The sequence below is a fragment of the Paramisgurnus dabryanus genome, chromosome 12 (assembly GCF_030506205.2).
Source record: "Paramisgurnus dabryanus chromosome 12, PD_genome_1.1, whole genome shotgun sequence".
Classification (NCBI taxonomy): Eukaryota; Metazoa; Chordata; class Actinopteri; order Cypriniformes; family Cobitidae; genus Paramisgurnus; species Paramisgurnus dabryanus.
Window position 1 is genome coordinate 6,422,330 of NC_133348.1, and position 15,546 is coordinate 6,437,875.

The following is a 15,546-nucleotide window of genomic DNA, read 5'->3' on the forward strand; positions in this document are numbered from 1 at the left end:
AACACAAATCTCATTAAAACCATCAAACCCATTCTACAATTATTGTTGTCTGAATGTTGTTTGCGAGTGAACTTGTAAAGCTAAACTGACTTGTGTTTCTAAATAAATGTCTTAACTCTGGATTGGTAACAGTTTAATGATGGTAAAGAGCTACTCTCTCTTACCTTGCTAAGTCTTGCTCACCTTGTTTAACCTCCTTGCTTTTTTAGTCATTCTTATTTCTATTCAGATCAAACAAGTCAGCTGTGTCCAACATTTATCCATTTAGCTAATATTCAATCAGAGATACATGAAGTCAGATCCATTACTATAAAAACTGTAATATAGCTGTGATGTTTTTTAACAACAAGAGAAATGTTTTCTATACGCACACATGTGCTTTTAGATTACAAGTGTCAGATTGATCCATTATTATACTGTGCTTATTGTTGCTTTTATAAGGCAAAATGTTTATGCTATACACTCACCTAAAGGATGATTAGGAACACCATACTAATACTAATGTTTGACCCCCTTTGGCCTTCAGAATTGTCTTAATTCTACGTGGCATTGATTCAACAAGGTGCTGAAAGCATTCTTTAGAAATTTTGGCCTATATTGATAGAATAGCATCTTGCAGTTGATGGAGATTTGTGGGATGCACATCCATGAAGCTCCCGTTCCACCACATCCCAAAGATGCTCTATTGGGTTGAGATCTGGTGACTGTGGGGGCCATTTTAGTACAGTGAACTCTTTGTCATGTTCAAGAAACCAATTTGAAATGATTCGAGCTTTGTGACATGGTGCATTATCCTGCTGGAAGTAGCCATCCGAGGATGGGTACATGGTGGTCATAAAGGGATGGACATGGTCAGAAACAATGCTCAGGTAGGCTGTGGCATTTAAACGATGCCCAATTGGCACAAAGGGGCCTAAAGTGTGCCAAGAAAACATCCCCCACACCATTACACCATTGCATTAATGAGAAATTGAACAGGTGTTCCTAATAATCCTTTAGGTGAGTGTACGTAGGGCTGTCACGATTATGAAATTTGGCTGACAGTTAATTGCCTAATAAATTGTGACGATTATAAAGATTCATTTCCTGTTTTAAGGCTTTGGCGGTTATGATGACTAATTTTCTGTTTTATTGCTATGACATTTAATTCTCATTGTTGTGATTATTTAAATTAAATCTTTTGCAAGGTTTACCTATCAGTGAATATTAATAAACATAACACATATTTAAAACTAATTATTTAATGATAAAAGTTCATACTTCTTATCAAAGCTTTTCAGCATTTCTTTAAATGCTGTTTTTCCACTATGAATGCCATCTGATACTGTCTCGTTTATACAGGCACTACAGCACCCCCTTATATTTTTTAGAGAGATGTGCAGTCATTGCGGTGATCTGAAATCAGCGCTGTGAGATGATTATTTAATCATTGTGACAGTCCTAGATATACGTACATGTGCCTCCTTTAATAAAGTCATCATGCTCTTGTATCACACCTCCAAAATGTAAAGTCTATTAAACCCAAGTTCATTTCAGGCCTCCACTTATTGTGGTCTGTGCATAAAAAACATTACAGCTAAATTTAACAAATGGAGTTTGGCCAGGGTCAAAAATACCACTAATACATCCAAGTGCCTGGTTGCACGTATAAGACGTAGATCTGTTTATGTAGGGCTGAATTGAATCATGTGTGTATTAACTGATTAGTAAGTGCTGGGAATCCCATTAGAGACAAGCTACTAATGCTGATGAAATCTCTCTAGAGCTCACCACTGACCAGAATATCATCCTCTCCCTGTAATGAAGATGCTTGGCTGTAATATAAAAAAATACTTCAATATGTCTTCTATGGATGTGGTGTTGAAATGATGCCACAGTAATAAAACAAAATGTAATTAAAGAACATACAAAACATGAATTTGGTGATCATTTATACATATTATGGTATAAAAAAATGCAATGACATCACTCCATAAGTCAAGTACTGCCTGCCACTGTACTTTTTAAAAGAGGTATATTAATGTAAGCTTTACATTTATTCAATTATTTGGCATTCTCTGTTAGGGTTCGATCTCAGAACCTCTCTCATCAGGTCACTGTTTACCGCAAAAGTGATTATGCACATTTAGTAAATTCAGTCTCAAGAACTTTATCCAGCTTATTGCCTACATTATCTTATCCTGATGACCCGGCCAGCTCAATTCAGCCAGTCTGTTACTTAATTTCTCATTACTCAGTTTCGCTAACAATCTTCTATTTAATTTAAAAATTAATGTATGTAGTGCAAAGTGTAAATTAAAAATTATTTGCATTATTATTGGATTGGATGCACTTGTTTTTTACTCTGCAAATATCCTGATTAATTACATAACTTACTTTGTATAATATAATGTGTTTTAAAGATTTTATATGGCAGAAATCTTTAAGTGGGGGGTTTGTTATGTCCCATAGAGACCCTTGACCCTAGAGAACCCCTTCTGGTTTAGGTCTTCTGCGCACCATATGACATCATTGATGGATGCTCTGAGGAGCCGGGACATCAGTGCTGTGTAAGTAATCCTATTTAAGACACTTGAGCTTCTTTCTCTCTTTCTGCCTGGCAATCTGTTGATTGCACCTCAGCTCCATGAATCAATAAAATGCGCTTTTTTGTCTTTACTGAAATAAATGATTTTAGTGCCAATGCAGAATCTCGATTGCTTAGTTGTTTGTTGTGGATCTTTCTTTTTTCACACATTTGCAGAATACATCTATATGCCGAGAATCAAGGAAAAGACTTCCTGATGAAGACGAACAGTTGGATTTTGCTTACAGAAAGAAATAGTATGTACACAGAAGTGCTGGGAAGTTTATTATTGTACAGGTAAGCAGATTAATGTTTCTTTACATTTATTTGTGAAACTTAGTAAAACTTAGTGTTTGTGCATTCCTTATATTGTATTAAGTACATTGTTTTGTATATGGTTAACTTACATATTTAGTGGACATTTCAACATGTTATTTTGTCTTTCTAATGGTGCAAATTACTTCCATATGTTATTGTACGGCTCGTACTACACTTGGATGTGTAAAAAACAACACAATCCGTGTTAGTTTTTTGGACAACACTAAATGCGTTGTCCCAAAATAGACACGTCTCAGTTATTATTAGAAAAACATATTTGGTTTTGCTTTTAACTTGTGTTGTCACTTTTATTAATTTTAACACAAAATGACACATAATGTGTTAAATAACATAACAAAAAATGTGTAAAAAATGACACATCCTTTCTTAGAATGTAGCCTTATGTTGTTGTCGTCCTGTACTTGCCTTTGACATTGAGCGCTTGGGCTCGGAAAAACGCAATTACGTTCTGTTGTGTTCACGTTGTATGGTTGGAGTGACAATAACCTACACTTGACTAATATATGAATATGTAAATGAGAAATGTTTGATATAAAGCAGTCAATACAAATCCTTCTGCGAATATTCTAAATCCTGACCTTTTAGGAAAAATTAGGTTACTATAATCTTCAGCTAGTTTACTATTTATTATTAAAATGCTATTATAACTGCATACTCCAGTGTTTAGTTTTAGAGAGATGACAAGTATGTTAGCAAGAAGATATTTATACTTTACACAGTAATAATTGCATAATAACTCACTGGTATTAGCATCTTCTATGTACAACTGTGAACTGTAAACTGATCAATGCTTTCTTAGTGAGAGCTGCTTTAAGTTTAGATCACGTGTGGGTTGTGTATGGTGCGATAGAGACACACGGTAAAGGATTGTTTATATCGGCTGACAGTATTATGGAGCTCAGGGCTAAATCTGGCAGCTTTTTTCAGGTTGACCACATGTTTAAGTTTAAATGGTGTCAACAATACCGTATGCATCTCATAGTATGTGAACATAGCATTGTCACAGACATAGAAAATCAGTAATACAAATGCAGCAACAAGCCAGAGTTTTATTTAAAGTTAGCAGCTCATTAAAGCGTAACTAAACCCTAAACCAACTTTTTTTAGTTAATGATCTGTAAGAATGGGGCTTTATTAGTGCTGTTCGTTGATTTTAGTAAGTTTTTTGACATTTGGATATAAAGTGTTTCAATACTACAATATATGGTGTAAAAACGTCTAAGTGCTGCCCTCTTCAGGTTGAACGGTGGCTACTGCAGTTGAATTTTCCTATTGGATGTTGGGTCCAAAAAATGACTTGTGACGTAAGCAGGTTCAAGATCACCACGCCCTTGTTACGATCTCACCACACACTTAGTTCGTCCCCTCTATCTCCTTGGGATTTGCCCACTTTTCTTGCATTTTTCAAATATTGCCAGTGGGTGGAGTCAGGCTCTGACCAGGGGTTTAGTTACGCTTTAAATGAAAAATGCTGTAGATTTGTTTGTTTTAAACCTGCCAAAAAAGTGTTTTTTTATGTAAATTAGTTTCCGGTAAACACAGAGTACAGAAATACAAAAGGAACTGAATAGAGAATTAGGACCAAAATGATTACACTTTAAAAAAAAGGCTGCTTTATTTTCAACCCAGCATTGGGTCAAAAAGGGACAAACCCAGCAATTGGATTAAATTAACCTAGAAAATTTTATATTTGACAACAGTGGTTTAAAATAAGACAGCATTCTGGGTCGAAACAACCCAGCATTCTGGGTCGAAACAACCCAGCATTCTGGGTCGAAACAACTCAGCATTTTGGGTCGAAACAACCCAGCATGGGTCGAAACAACCCAGCATGGGTCGAAACAACCCAGCAAACAACCATAGGTGCACTTTAATCAATTACTTAACCAAAATAATCAGTAGGCTACTTTGAATATGTCTTTTTCTTACCCAAGCTCAACTAGTTTTTCAAATGTGGACAAAAATTTGAAAGCGCTCGTGAAATTCTAGTCATTGAGACATTCATGCGGAAATTTGCATCATGCGAGGGGCTTCTCCGACTCCGCTCGCTTCCTGTACTCACGTCACTACTAGAACAAGCTCCTGATTGGTTAATGCGCCACATTTTTCTGCCCAAGTTCAAATTTTTCAAGTTGCGCGTTTGCGGCGGCAATGCTCAATTCGTGCCATTCGCCCGAAATAGACGCGCAAATGAAGCAGAAACACACATCATTCACGCCGCGAGACCTCCAGACGCACGTCAACGTGTCTTCACAGCAGCATTAGAGAGTAAAAGCTTACATAATCTTGTTATTTTTCTGTTTTTAGATGTGTATGACCCTGTATAACCCCTCTCCAGAATGGAGATTCAGTAAGCCCCCATCTCACAGGCAATGGTATTAAGACAAGCCTGTGGCTGCCATGGTTACATTCAGCGACTCAGTTGACATCCTCAAGATGCAACCGTTAGCCTGCATCTCCACTTCGCATTTGCCTGGCCTGCGACGGAAACAGCTGCTGTGGCAGAATGCCGTCAAACACATCATCAGCCAGCGGGGCCTGAGGGAGCAGTTCGGCGTGGAGCCCGCCCGGAAGATTCATGTCACCGATGCCTACATCGATGAAATCAACCAACAGATACGCAGCAAAGCATCACGGGGTATGACCAAACGGCGTTCCTCCGTTGCCAGGGTCCATCCCTCCTTTTTCGGAGAGCGTAGCAGCTCTTCTTTTACACAGACCAAAACGCCTGCGGACTACATCAGCGATGCTGACTTTTTCGTGCACTGGGGCCACATCATCCACGGTGTGTATGTGCCAATATTGAGACACACCTTCAAATCCCAAGACCTTGAGAAACTTTACCAACGTCATTCCTCACACACTAGACGAACTTCATTAGTTGTCACCAACATCATTGATGTAGCTGCCAAACTGCACCTGCTTTTGCTGTACCTGGGTTTGGCGCCGGGGGAATCGGATCTGTTGCTGGGCTGCCTCACTGGGATTTTCATGGCCTGTGCGGCCACCCTGTGCCTTTTGGTACTTACCTGCAAACGCTCGCATTCACCAAGATGGTTGCATTATGCTGGCATTGCAAGCTGGTTGTCACAGACTGCTCAGGTATTGGGTGGATTGGCGTACGGGTTGGAGAAAGACCAATCCTGGTATGTTCTGTTCACCCTGTTTGCCACATACACCCTGCTACCATTGCCATTGCTCTGGGCTATCGGTCTTGGCACGCTTACCTCCATACTACACCTCATTGCAGAGACTGTACGCCACTTCAGTGAAGTAGGACTGCTGAGAAAGGTAGATAGATGAGAAAGGTCTGGATAGATGGATGAATGTCTGATGTCATGGTGATGGATGGTTTGATCAGTGATGCTTGGCTGGTTTCAGATTTTATGGATATCAACCCAGACAGCAGATGACTCTGGGCCAGACCCACACTGGATCCGCACTGGAGCTGCTGACTTTGGCGTGGATCCGATGCGGATTCGGCCCAAAGTTAAAGTTGTCTGGTGTCTGGGAACCTAACACTTTCTAAAACATTCATGTACTGTAAATCTAAATGTTCTTAAAACCAAAACTGTCACCATTTAAATGAAAAATTACAATGAATCGCACAGTCCCAATGATATGTAAAGTTAGGTCGTCAATTAACTAAATATTGTTACTCTCAGAATAAAGGTACAAAAGCATACCTTTGTACCTAAAGGCTGCACATTAGTACAGTTAGGACATATTGGTACCTAAAATTGGTACCTTAAAGTTATATCTATTGTCCTGCTTCTATGCCTCTCATACCAGTGTTTTATGATTGTCCTTACATATTTACCTCAGCTGGCCCTCAATTACCCTGTTTGTATTTATTTTCAGATTCTGGCCAAGGCTTTACTATATATATGCATGAATGTGGCAGGTTTGTTTATCCATTACCTGACTGATCGTTCCCAAAGACAAGCCTTTCTTGAGACGCGGCGCTGCATCGAAGGCCGCATGAAGCTGGAAACTGAAAACCAGAGACAGGCAAGAGGACTTGAAGTCTGGTTTGTGATCCTATAGTTAAATTGGTAGAGCACTGTGTTAACAGCATGAAAGTTGTAAGTTTGAACCCTGGGAAACACATTGATTAAAAATGCTATTGAATAACAGTAGCTACGTTTCCGTTACCCTTTAAATTGCGCATTGCGAATGACATTGCAAATTGAAAATACGGCCAATGGAAACGCGTCAATTTCGCAATGAGGTGGGGTTTTTTAGGCGATTCGGAAAAGGTGTAGGCAATTTCGCAAAACTTTTTTTGATGTTTTTCAGGTCATCTGATGCAAGTAAATCACATAATTATTATTTAAAGATAATACCTCCCAGAAACACTTCAAAACGTGTCCGCTCCCAAGGATAAGAGGCTTTCCTTACCAATAATGTTTGGATAACACTCCTACATATCTTTTGATTTAAAATAATGTAGTATTACCTTTAAGAAACACCTATACGTTGTTGCTCCTATAAAGGGCTTTCCTTGGTTTCAATGTTTGATATTACCCTTACGTCTCCTTTGGTTAAAAATAATGCCTGGCGTGGTGGATGTGATATTTGCAAACCTAGCAACATAAGTCAACATGATGTTTGGAATGACTTATCGGAAGAGAAAAATCTTTCAGTTGCTTATTGATTAATGGAAACAGCATTCGACGTTTAGAAAATAACGCTAAGGTTTTGCTCAAATCTGCTATGGAAGCGCAACTACTGTCTGTTCAATACTAGTGCACACAGGACAACACATTGATGGTGATTTGGACAATAAGAAGACTGATCTACAGTGTTTTTTCGGGTTTGTGGAAGTCTCTGAGGTCAGCTTTTGTTCCCACTTTAGGAGCGTTTGGTGCTGTCTATCCTGCCTCGCTTTGTTGCCTTGGAGATGATTGCTGATATGAGCTCTATGGATGATGAGCTCGATCCACAGGAATTTCACAAAATATACATCCATCAGTACAAAGATGTCAGGTATTATACTTTAACAGGGCATGATTAAGTGATAGTTACATTCAATTAGATCCTGATTCAATTTTTTCACACTGTTTTTCATTCAAGTATCCTCTTTGCTGACATAAAGGGGTTTACGCTGTTGTCTATGAACATGTCTGCTCAAGAGTTAGTGCACTTACTCAATGAGCTCTTTGGACGTTTTGACAGGCTAGCCGAGGTAATCTTACAGATTTTAATCCTAAAGCAGTAGGAGTTTGAAGTATGACTTGTTTTAACTTATCTCAGTGTATGTCTTGTTAGGAATATCACTGTTTGAGAATAAAGATCTTAGGGGACTGTTACTACTGTGTGTCTGGTGTTCCTGAACCTCAGAGGGCGCATGCTCATTGCTGTGTGGAGATGGGATTAGCCATGATCAGCACCATGAGGTAAAATACAGTGCCACACCTTGTGCGCCGTGTTACCAAGAGACAAGAGTTTCTTGGAATTCATTCATACAGTCATTGACTAATGCTTTTTATTGGTATATTCTTAGATTTTTAAGGCAACAACTGAACTTTGACATGGACATGAGAATTGGCATCCACTCTGGTTCGGTTCTCTGTGGTGTTCTTGGCCTGCAGAAGTGGCAGTTTGATGTTTGGTCCTGGGATGTAGGCATTGCCAACATGCTTGAAGCAGGAGGGATTGCTGGGTAAGTGAACAATCCCAGGCATCAACAATTCATTCATTCATCAAAATGAAAATCATCACAGTTTCATGGTGTTTATTGTTCCTGTAGCTCAGTACAGCATTGTGTTAGCAGCAACAAAGCCAGCTGGGAAATTTTTATATAAGTTTAAAAGTACTCTTCTTGTGTAGACCTTTCCTTTTCTGTTTACTTTGTCAACAGACGCATCCACATTTCACGTGCTACTCTGGACTGCCTGGGTGGAATCTACCAAACAGAGGACGGGCGTGGATATGATCGCAACGAGTTTCTTCGAAAACACAACATTGAAACATTCCTTATCTGCCACAAAGAGGAGGACCTAGATCAAGTGAAAGCAGAACCTCTAAAACCCAGACAAAAGGTTTTGTTTGGCATTAGCTAAAACATTGACAAAAGTTTTCATCCGAGTCTAACTGTCTGATGAACTTTCACCTCACAGATCTTGGCATCTTTCAGCAACACCTCTTACTCGCAGCTACCTAATTCCTCAATGCTTAGGTCCACATCCAAGGAGATCAACAAACGGATCGAGCATGCTATTGATCTCCGCAGCAGTGAGCGCATGCGTCAGGAACACATCACTCCAACCACGCTGGTGTTTAAGGATACGCACATTGAGGAGAAGGTAAAAGAAGTGACAGATTGGGTAACATGGATATTAATGATTTACCATAGGGATAAGGCTATACCCTTTCTCTCCATGTTTTCCATGACAAAACTAAGCAGACCTAACTGTTCTTTGTTTCAGTTCTCACAGGTGAGGGATGAGATGTTTAAAACCAATCTGGTTTGCTCCTTCATCATGTTTGTCCTCCTTTTGGCTCTCCAAGCCATCATTCTTGCACCCAGGTACCAAATCTGTCAATTAGATGTTTAGCAACTGAATGTATATGTATTACATTTTTCCATGTCCTCATTGTCTTCATTCTCTGCCTGCAGGTTGTATTGGTGGTCAGCAGTCCAGTTCTGTGTATTCTTGCTGGGATATCTGGTGTTGCTGGTGATGGTCCTGGCTGAAGAGTTCAAATGTTGTCCTTGTGTCCTTCAGCAATTCTGCTGCTGGATCCATGAAAACGATAAAATAAGGAACCTGCTCACTGTCATGGCTATAGCCATGAACTTTGGAATAGCTCCCTGTCATATGGTGAGAATGACAACAAAATCGTGCAAAATTCTGGCCAGTACCTGCCTATAGGGAGATGGTGGCTTTTCTGTCCATTTCAATCATTCATCTTCTTACACAGATATGGTGCAGTTTTACTGAGACAGGGGCAATAAGCATGAACGACACAGAGGAACATCAGACCAGCAAAAGGCCACTATCTGTGTGCCCCTACCCAGAGGTATGACTTCTGTTTAAAAACCACAAATGAAGTGTTCCTATAGCTCAAATGATAGATGTAGGGATGATGTAGTTTTGTAGGCAAAACCCGGAAGTTAGCATTTTAGCACTTTCCATTCCATCGTCCCAAAGGCACAGGGTTTTTTGTGAATGGGGTTTTGGTTAAACTCCTTAAATGACATCTTGGGTTAACATTAGCCCTAAATATTTTCAAGTTATATTCTACAATATAAAACACACCCAAAGTTGCTACATGGGACTACAGACTTTGTCGGGGGAATTTAAACATTATTACGCATAAAGATCTCAAAAACAACACAACATGCACAAATTCTGATTCTGATGCATAAAACTGATTCATCCCCAAAGTATTTCCTTTTCAGGGAACATGTTTTAAAATGTGTTTAATAAAGTTTGAAAGAGCTGTCAGAAGCTTGGTGGTGATAATGTTTATGTCAAGAGACGGTGGTCGAAGGCTCAAAATACGCCACCTACTTGATATATTTTACTAATGTATATGCATACAGTTCTTCATCCTGAGTGGTGTGGTTTCGATGGTGACCTGTGCTGTATTCCTGAGGATGAGCTCTATGTTGAAGTTGACTATTCTTTTGCTGGTGGTGGCCGTCTATGCATACTTTATCGAAGTGTCTTTCCACACGCTCTATGGAAATCAAACAGGGCAGGAACAGTTAAGCAGGTGAGTGTCTATACCAAATTTTTCACATGCTCTAGTTGGACAAGACCACTACACACGTATATTGTGTGTATTCTCACAGGCCTCAGTACCTAAGAAGAAAAGGAGTCTCAATTCTGTTGATGGCGATGTTTGTCATTGCTGTGTTTTACAATGGCCGACGGGTATGTATTACTTATACAGGTAGTTTTGTTTAGATATTGCTCTGAAGCAACAACATATCAGCATGCATCAGGGATTGGGAATACTTGGAAAATGCCTTGGAATAAAGATTTGGTATTTTTCCTTATTCTACCATTTGGGCTCAGTGGGAAGCTACAGCACGGCTGGACTTCCTGTGGCGTCTGCAGGCTCAGCAGGAAGTTCAGGAGATGAGAGAGCTGAGGGAACACAATGAGTGCCTACTGCATAACATCCTGCCCGCGCACGTCGCTCGTCACTTCCTGGAGAGGAACAGAAACGACGAGGTACGTCACATATACGCCAGAGATGACATCACTGATGACATCACATTATAAACTCTAGATTTAATTGGAATATTTTCAGATAAGAAAAGGGCTTGGATGTAAGTTTGGTTTGTAAGAGGTCGTTTTGGATGTAATATCTTAAAGGGGACATTTCACAAGACTTTTTTAAGATGTCAAATAAATCTTTGATGTCTCCAGAGTATGCATGTGAAGTTTTAGCTCAAAATACCGTATAAATAATTTATTATAACATATTGAAATAGCCACTTAGGTGTGAGTAATGTGGGTGTGTCCTTTTAAATGCAAATGAGCTGATCTCTGCACTAAATGGCAGTGCCGTGGTTGGATAGTGCAGATTAAGGGGCAGTATTATCCCCTTCTGACATCACAAGAGGAGTCAAATTTCAATTAGTCTACTTATTTTTTCACATGCTTGCAGAGAATGGTTTACCAAAACTAAGTTACTGAGTTGTTCTTTTTCACATTTTCTTGGTTGATAGAAGCACTGGGGACCCAATTATAGCACTAAAACATGGAAAAAGACAGATTTTCATGATATGTCCCCTTTAAGGCTTTGAACTTCTTTCAACATTAAGTTAATGAGATTTGCCAGTTTATTCTCCGTCAGGGAAAAACAATAAGTCACTTAAGTAATAGTGCAAGCCATAAGGTGTCATTAATGTCCATAGCAGGTTGAGGTAGCATTCCCGTTCCCGACTTTATGACAATATTATCAGTGATTTGCTCCTTACTAGTATCATGTTGTAATTTCTCAGGAGCTGTACTCACATTCCTACGATGAGGTGGGAGTGTTGTTTGCCTCCATTGCTGGCTTCAATGACTACTATGAGCAAAAAGAGATCAAACGTGAGGGTGTCGAGTGTCTCAGATTGCTCAACGAGATCATTGCTGGCTTTGATGAGGTGGTCTTGTTTGTTATGAAAGGTTGTCCATTTGTCTCTCTCTCAGTTTGTCTCACAAAATATTTATTGTTTCTGGTTCTCTATGACAAAAAGCTGTTGGAGGAGACATATTTTATGGACATTGAGAAAATCAAAACCATTGGCAGTTGCTACATGGCTGCATCTGGTCTGTCACCCAATAAACAGGTAAACCATGCTAATAATATTTTAAAGTAATGTCCACCTCTCAGATTAATTTGATGACTCCATATGTGTCAAATGTCATGTGTGTCATAATTTAAATTTTCTGATCTCTTTAGTCTCATTTTGGAAATGACTGGCATCATCTCAGTGAGTTGGTTCTGTTCGCTCTGGCCATGCAGGAGACCCTGAGAGAGATCAACAAACACTACTTAAACCATTTCCAGCTCCGTGTCGGTAAACATAGTATTTATTTTAACACAAAAAAGTTGTATACTTACTCATATGGAAAAATAAAATATTTGTTTTAAATATAATTTATATTTCAAAATATACAAAAAAAATGACAAGAAAATAAATTTGCTGAAATATATATTGAAATATGTTTACAAATATTTATTTTTCACCAATATATATTTTTTTGAATATTTTTAATATATTTTAAAAATAAATACTTTTTAAAGCATTTATATTTACGTCACATTGAAAGAAAAAAATTTTGTAGGTTACAAACCTGTAAACATAACATGTTTGAAACTGTTAAAATTAAATATATTTTAACTGCAAAAATATAATTTATACAATTTTACATTTTATACATACTTTTTAAACGTTTATATAGTTTATAAAGGAAAATTTTTTTTTTTTGCTGTACGGGTTGTAAAATTTGACATTTATTTGTTGATAAAATACATTTAAAAATATATATGTTGATATATAAAGGTTAAAATGGGTTTAGCTCAAGAAATTTATAAATTAATTTCATGAATATCTGAAATCAAAATTAATAAAAAGTTGAATAAAACATGACCTACAGTAAAATAATTGAACAGACTTTATTTTCATTTTGGAATATTAAAGGGAATATAAAAATAAAAACATATATTCGTATCATTTTACTTACGATCATATCATTGCAAACTATCAAATGTTTATAAAGTCATTTCATTTTTTAACATCTCTTTGTTATTATATCTTGTAGGAATTGCCCATGGTCCTGTTGTTGCAGGTGTCATAGGGGCCACCAAACCCCAGTATGATATCTGGGGCATGACAGTAAATCTGGCGAGTCGTATGGACAGTACTGGGGTCAGTGGAAGGATCCAGGTTCCGGAGGCCACACGTAATATTCTGGCAGACTGGGGCTTTGTGTTTGAGATGCGTGGTGAGATATTTATAAAAGGGGTCAGTGAGCGACAGGGACGTATCCGGACGTACTTCATCCGCACCAAAAGGCGTGAGATGACCAACAATGAAACTGTCCGAGAAAAGAACGGGCACCACGGAAGGACCACCCTGGCGGCCGTCGTCTTCAGCCTTGTGCAAGCCAATCATAGAGAGAAACAAAGAGGCGCCAATGGATGTTTCACCTTGCCAAGCAATAATGAAGTAATGATGTGAAATATCAATAATAATATGATGGACAATCTGCTGACATGTCAAAACTGCCTTCATTTTGGAAACGATACCTCAAAGATCATTCAAATGATGTCTTTATAGATTCTTATGGTCAATAGAAAACAAATAAAAGGACTTATTTTGGGAACTTATTTTTTCTTCTAATAAAACTATAACTTGCCACATGTAAATAAGGTTCTTTTATATTTGTTTTTTAATGCTTTAAAGGGATAGTTCGGTCAAAAATGATATTAAACCCATGATTTACTCACCCCCAAGCTGTCTGAGTTGCATATGTCCATCGTTTTTCAGACAAACACATTTTCGGATATTTTAGAAAATGTTTTAGATCTTTCAGTTGATTAAATGTGAAGTTACGGGGTTCACAACCTTCAAGTCCAAAAAAAGTGCGTCCATCCTTCAAAAAATAAATCCAAACGATGATAAATCCAAACGATGATAAACAAGGGCCTTCTGAGGGTAATCCGCGCGGTGTTGTTGTAGAAATATCCATATTTAAAACTTTATTAACGGTAGCGCCGCCATCTTGTCACGTCCGCATTCAGGATGAGAGCTTACGCAGCCTACGGAGGCTACTCAGCTGCTGCTCTGTGCCCCGCCCTCCGAATTTGTCATACGTCACTGAAAGGTGCGTACACTAATACTCTCTCCTGAATACAGAGGAGTCTAAGATAGCGGCGCTACCGGAATGTAGTTATTTACGTTAATAAAGTTTTAAATATGGATATTTCTACAACAACACCGCACGGATTAGCCTCAGAAGACCTTTGTTTATCATCCTGGAGCCGTTTGGATTTATTTTGTGAAGGATGGACGCACTTTTTTTGGGACTTGAAGGTCGTGAACCCCTTTACTTCACATTTAATCAACTGAAATATCTAAAACATTTACTAAAATATCCGAAAATGTGTTTGTCTGAAGCAACTCGGACAGCTTGAGGGTGAGTCAATCTTAGGGTGAGTTAAATATCATTTTTGGCCAAACTATCCCTTTAATAGGCCTTCTTCTATGAAGGTTAATAGTTTACCTCAATACAGCCATTTTCAGATAATTGGGCTACAAACTCGGTTTACATTTTATTTTTAGAGGATTCTTTCTCATCCACACTATGGCAGCATAAAAACCATTATTAAAGGTTAAAATAGAAATTAAAACAAAACATTCATATAGTTGTGTGTGTATGTGCGTATGTACATGTGCTTGCGTATGTAAAGGTCTAAACTGAGTGTGTTTTCTTTCTAATCCTTTGCTTCCCATAAAGTGGACCATTTGCACAACAAAATACACAAATAAACTAACATGCTATAGTAAATTATCTGTGGGGTATTTCGAGCTAAAAGTTCACATAAGCACTCTGGGGACACCAAAGACTTATTTTACATCTTTAAAAAAATCTCATATGACCCCTTTAAAAAAAAGTTGTCCACGGCATGGCTGCTCCCACTGAACCCAGTGATTTTCCAGCAGTAACCAGTGTTGTAGTCAAGACCATAGGGTGTCGAGACCAAGACAAGGCCGAGACATTGAGGGATCACCAAGACAAGACAGAGACCAAAGACAATCAAGAATGAGACAAGACCAAGAACATCAAAAAATCATGGGTTAAGAATAACCCAGGGTAACTATTTCCAATGTGAAAAGCCCTTCTGAGACCAAAGACAATCAAGACCAAGACTTTCAAAAAATGTTCTTCTTGACACTAAGTACTACAACAAAGTAGTAACAGTAAGTGTACTTATTTAAAGAAAGTTATTTAGAACAACAAAACATATCACAACGTGGACGCATTGATATCGAATAATAAAATACTCGAATAAAACGTTAACAACTGGCCTGGTACAGTACGGAGGATCGATAACTCCGAGATCGATTACCTCAGCCTACACAGATTGCACACACTACAGGAATGCATGCTCGATTAGTTTGGTCT

At 38.4% G+C, this 15,546-nt stretch overlaps 1 protein-coding gene across 1 annotated transcript; it reads left to right on the forward strand.

The window, feature by feature from the left end:
- The first annotated feature begins 2,743 nt into the window (after nucleotides 1-2,743).
- LOC135738315 (adenylate cyclase type 8) lies at nucleotides 2,744-13,817 on the forward strand. The gene is made up of 19 exons (XM_065256305.2): nucleotides 2,744-2,863; nucleotides 5,213-6,196; nucleotides 6,767-6,916; nucleotides 7,764-7,894; nucleotides 7,982-8,093; nucleotides 8,177-8,304; nucleotides 8,412-8,570; nucleotides 8,769-8,949; nucleotides 9,028-9,213; nucleotides 9,337-9,437; nucleotides 9,528-9,732; nucleotides 9,833-9,931; nucleotides 10,458-10,630; nucleotides 10,710-10,791; nucleotides 10,936-11,094; nucleotides 11,871-12,017; nucleotides 12,111-12,203; nucleotides 12,317-12,434; nucleotides 13,180-13,817. The coding sequence occupies exons 2-19, from the start codon at nucleotides 5,306-5,308 to the stop codon at nucleotides 13,596-13,598; spliced, it is 3,534 nt and encodes a 1,177-aa protein (XP_065112377.1). The 5' UTR covers nucleotides 2,744-2,863; nucleotides 5,213-5,305; the 3' UTR covers nucleotides 13,599-13,817.
- The last annotated feature ends 1,729 nt before the right edge of the window (nucleotides 13,818-15,546 follow it).

Coding starts and splice junctions, on each gene's coding strand:
- LOC135738315 (XM_065256305.2), top strand. CDS start 5,306: ATGGTTACATTCAGCGACTCAGTTGACATCCTCAAGATGCAACCGTTA. Junction 8,950..9,027: donor CTCTAAAACCCAGACAAAAG/GTTTTGTTTGGC, acceptor TTCACCTCACAG/ATCTTGGCATCTTTCAGCAA. Junction 9,932..10,457: donor CTGTGTGCCCCTACCCAGAG/GTATGACTTCTG, acceptor ATATGCATACAG/TTCTTCATCCTGAGTGGTGT.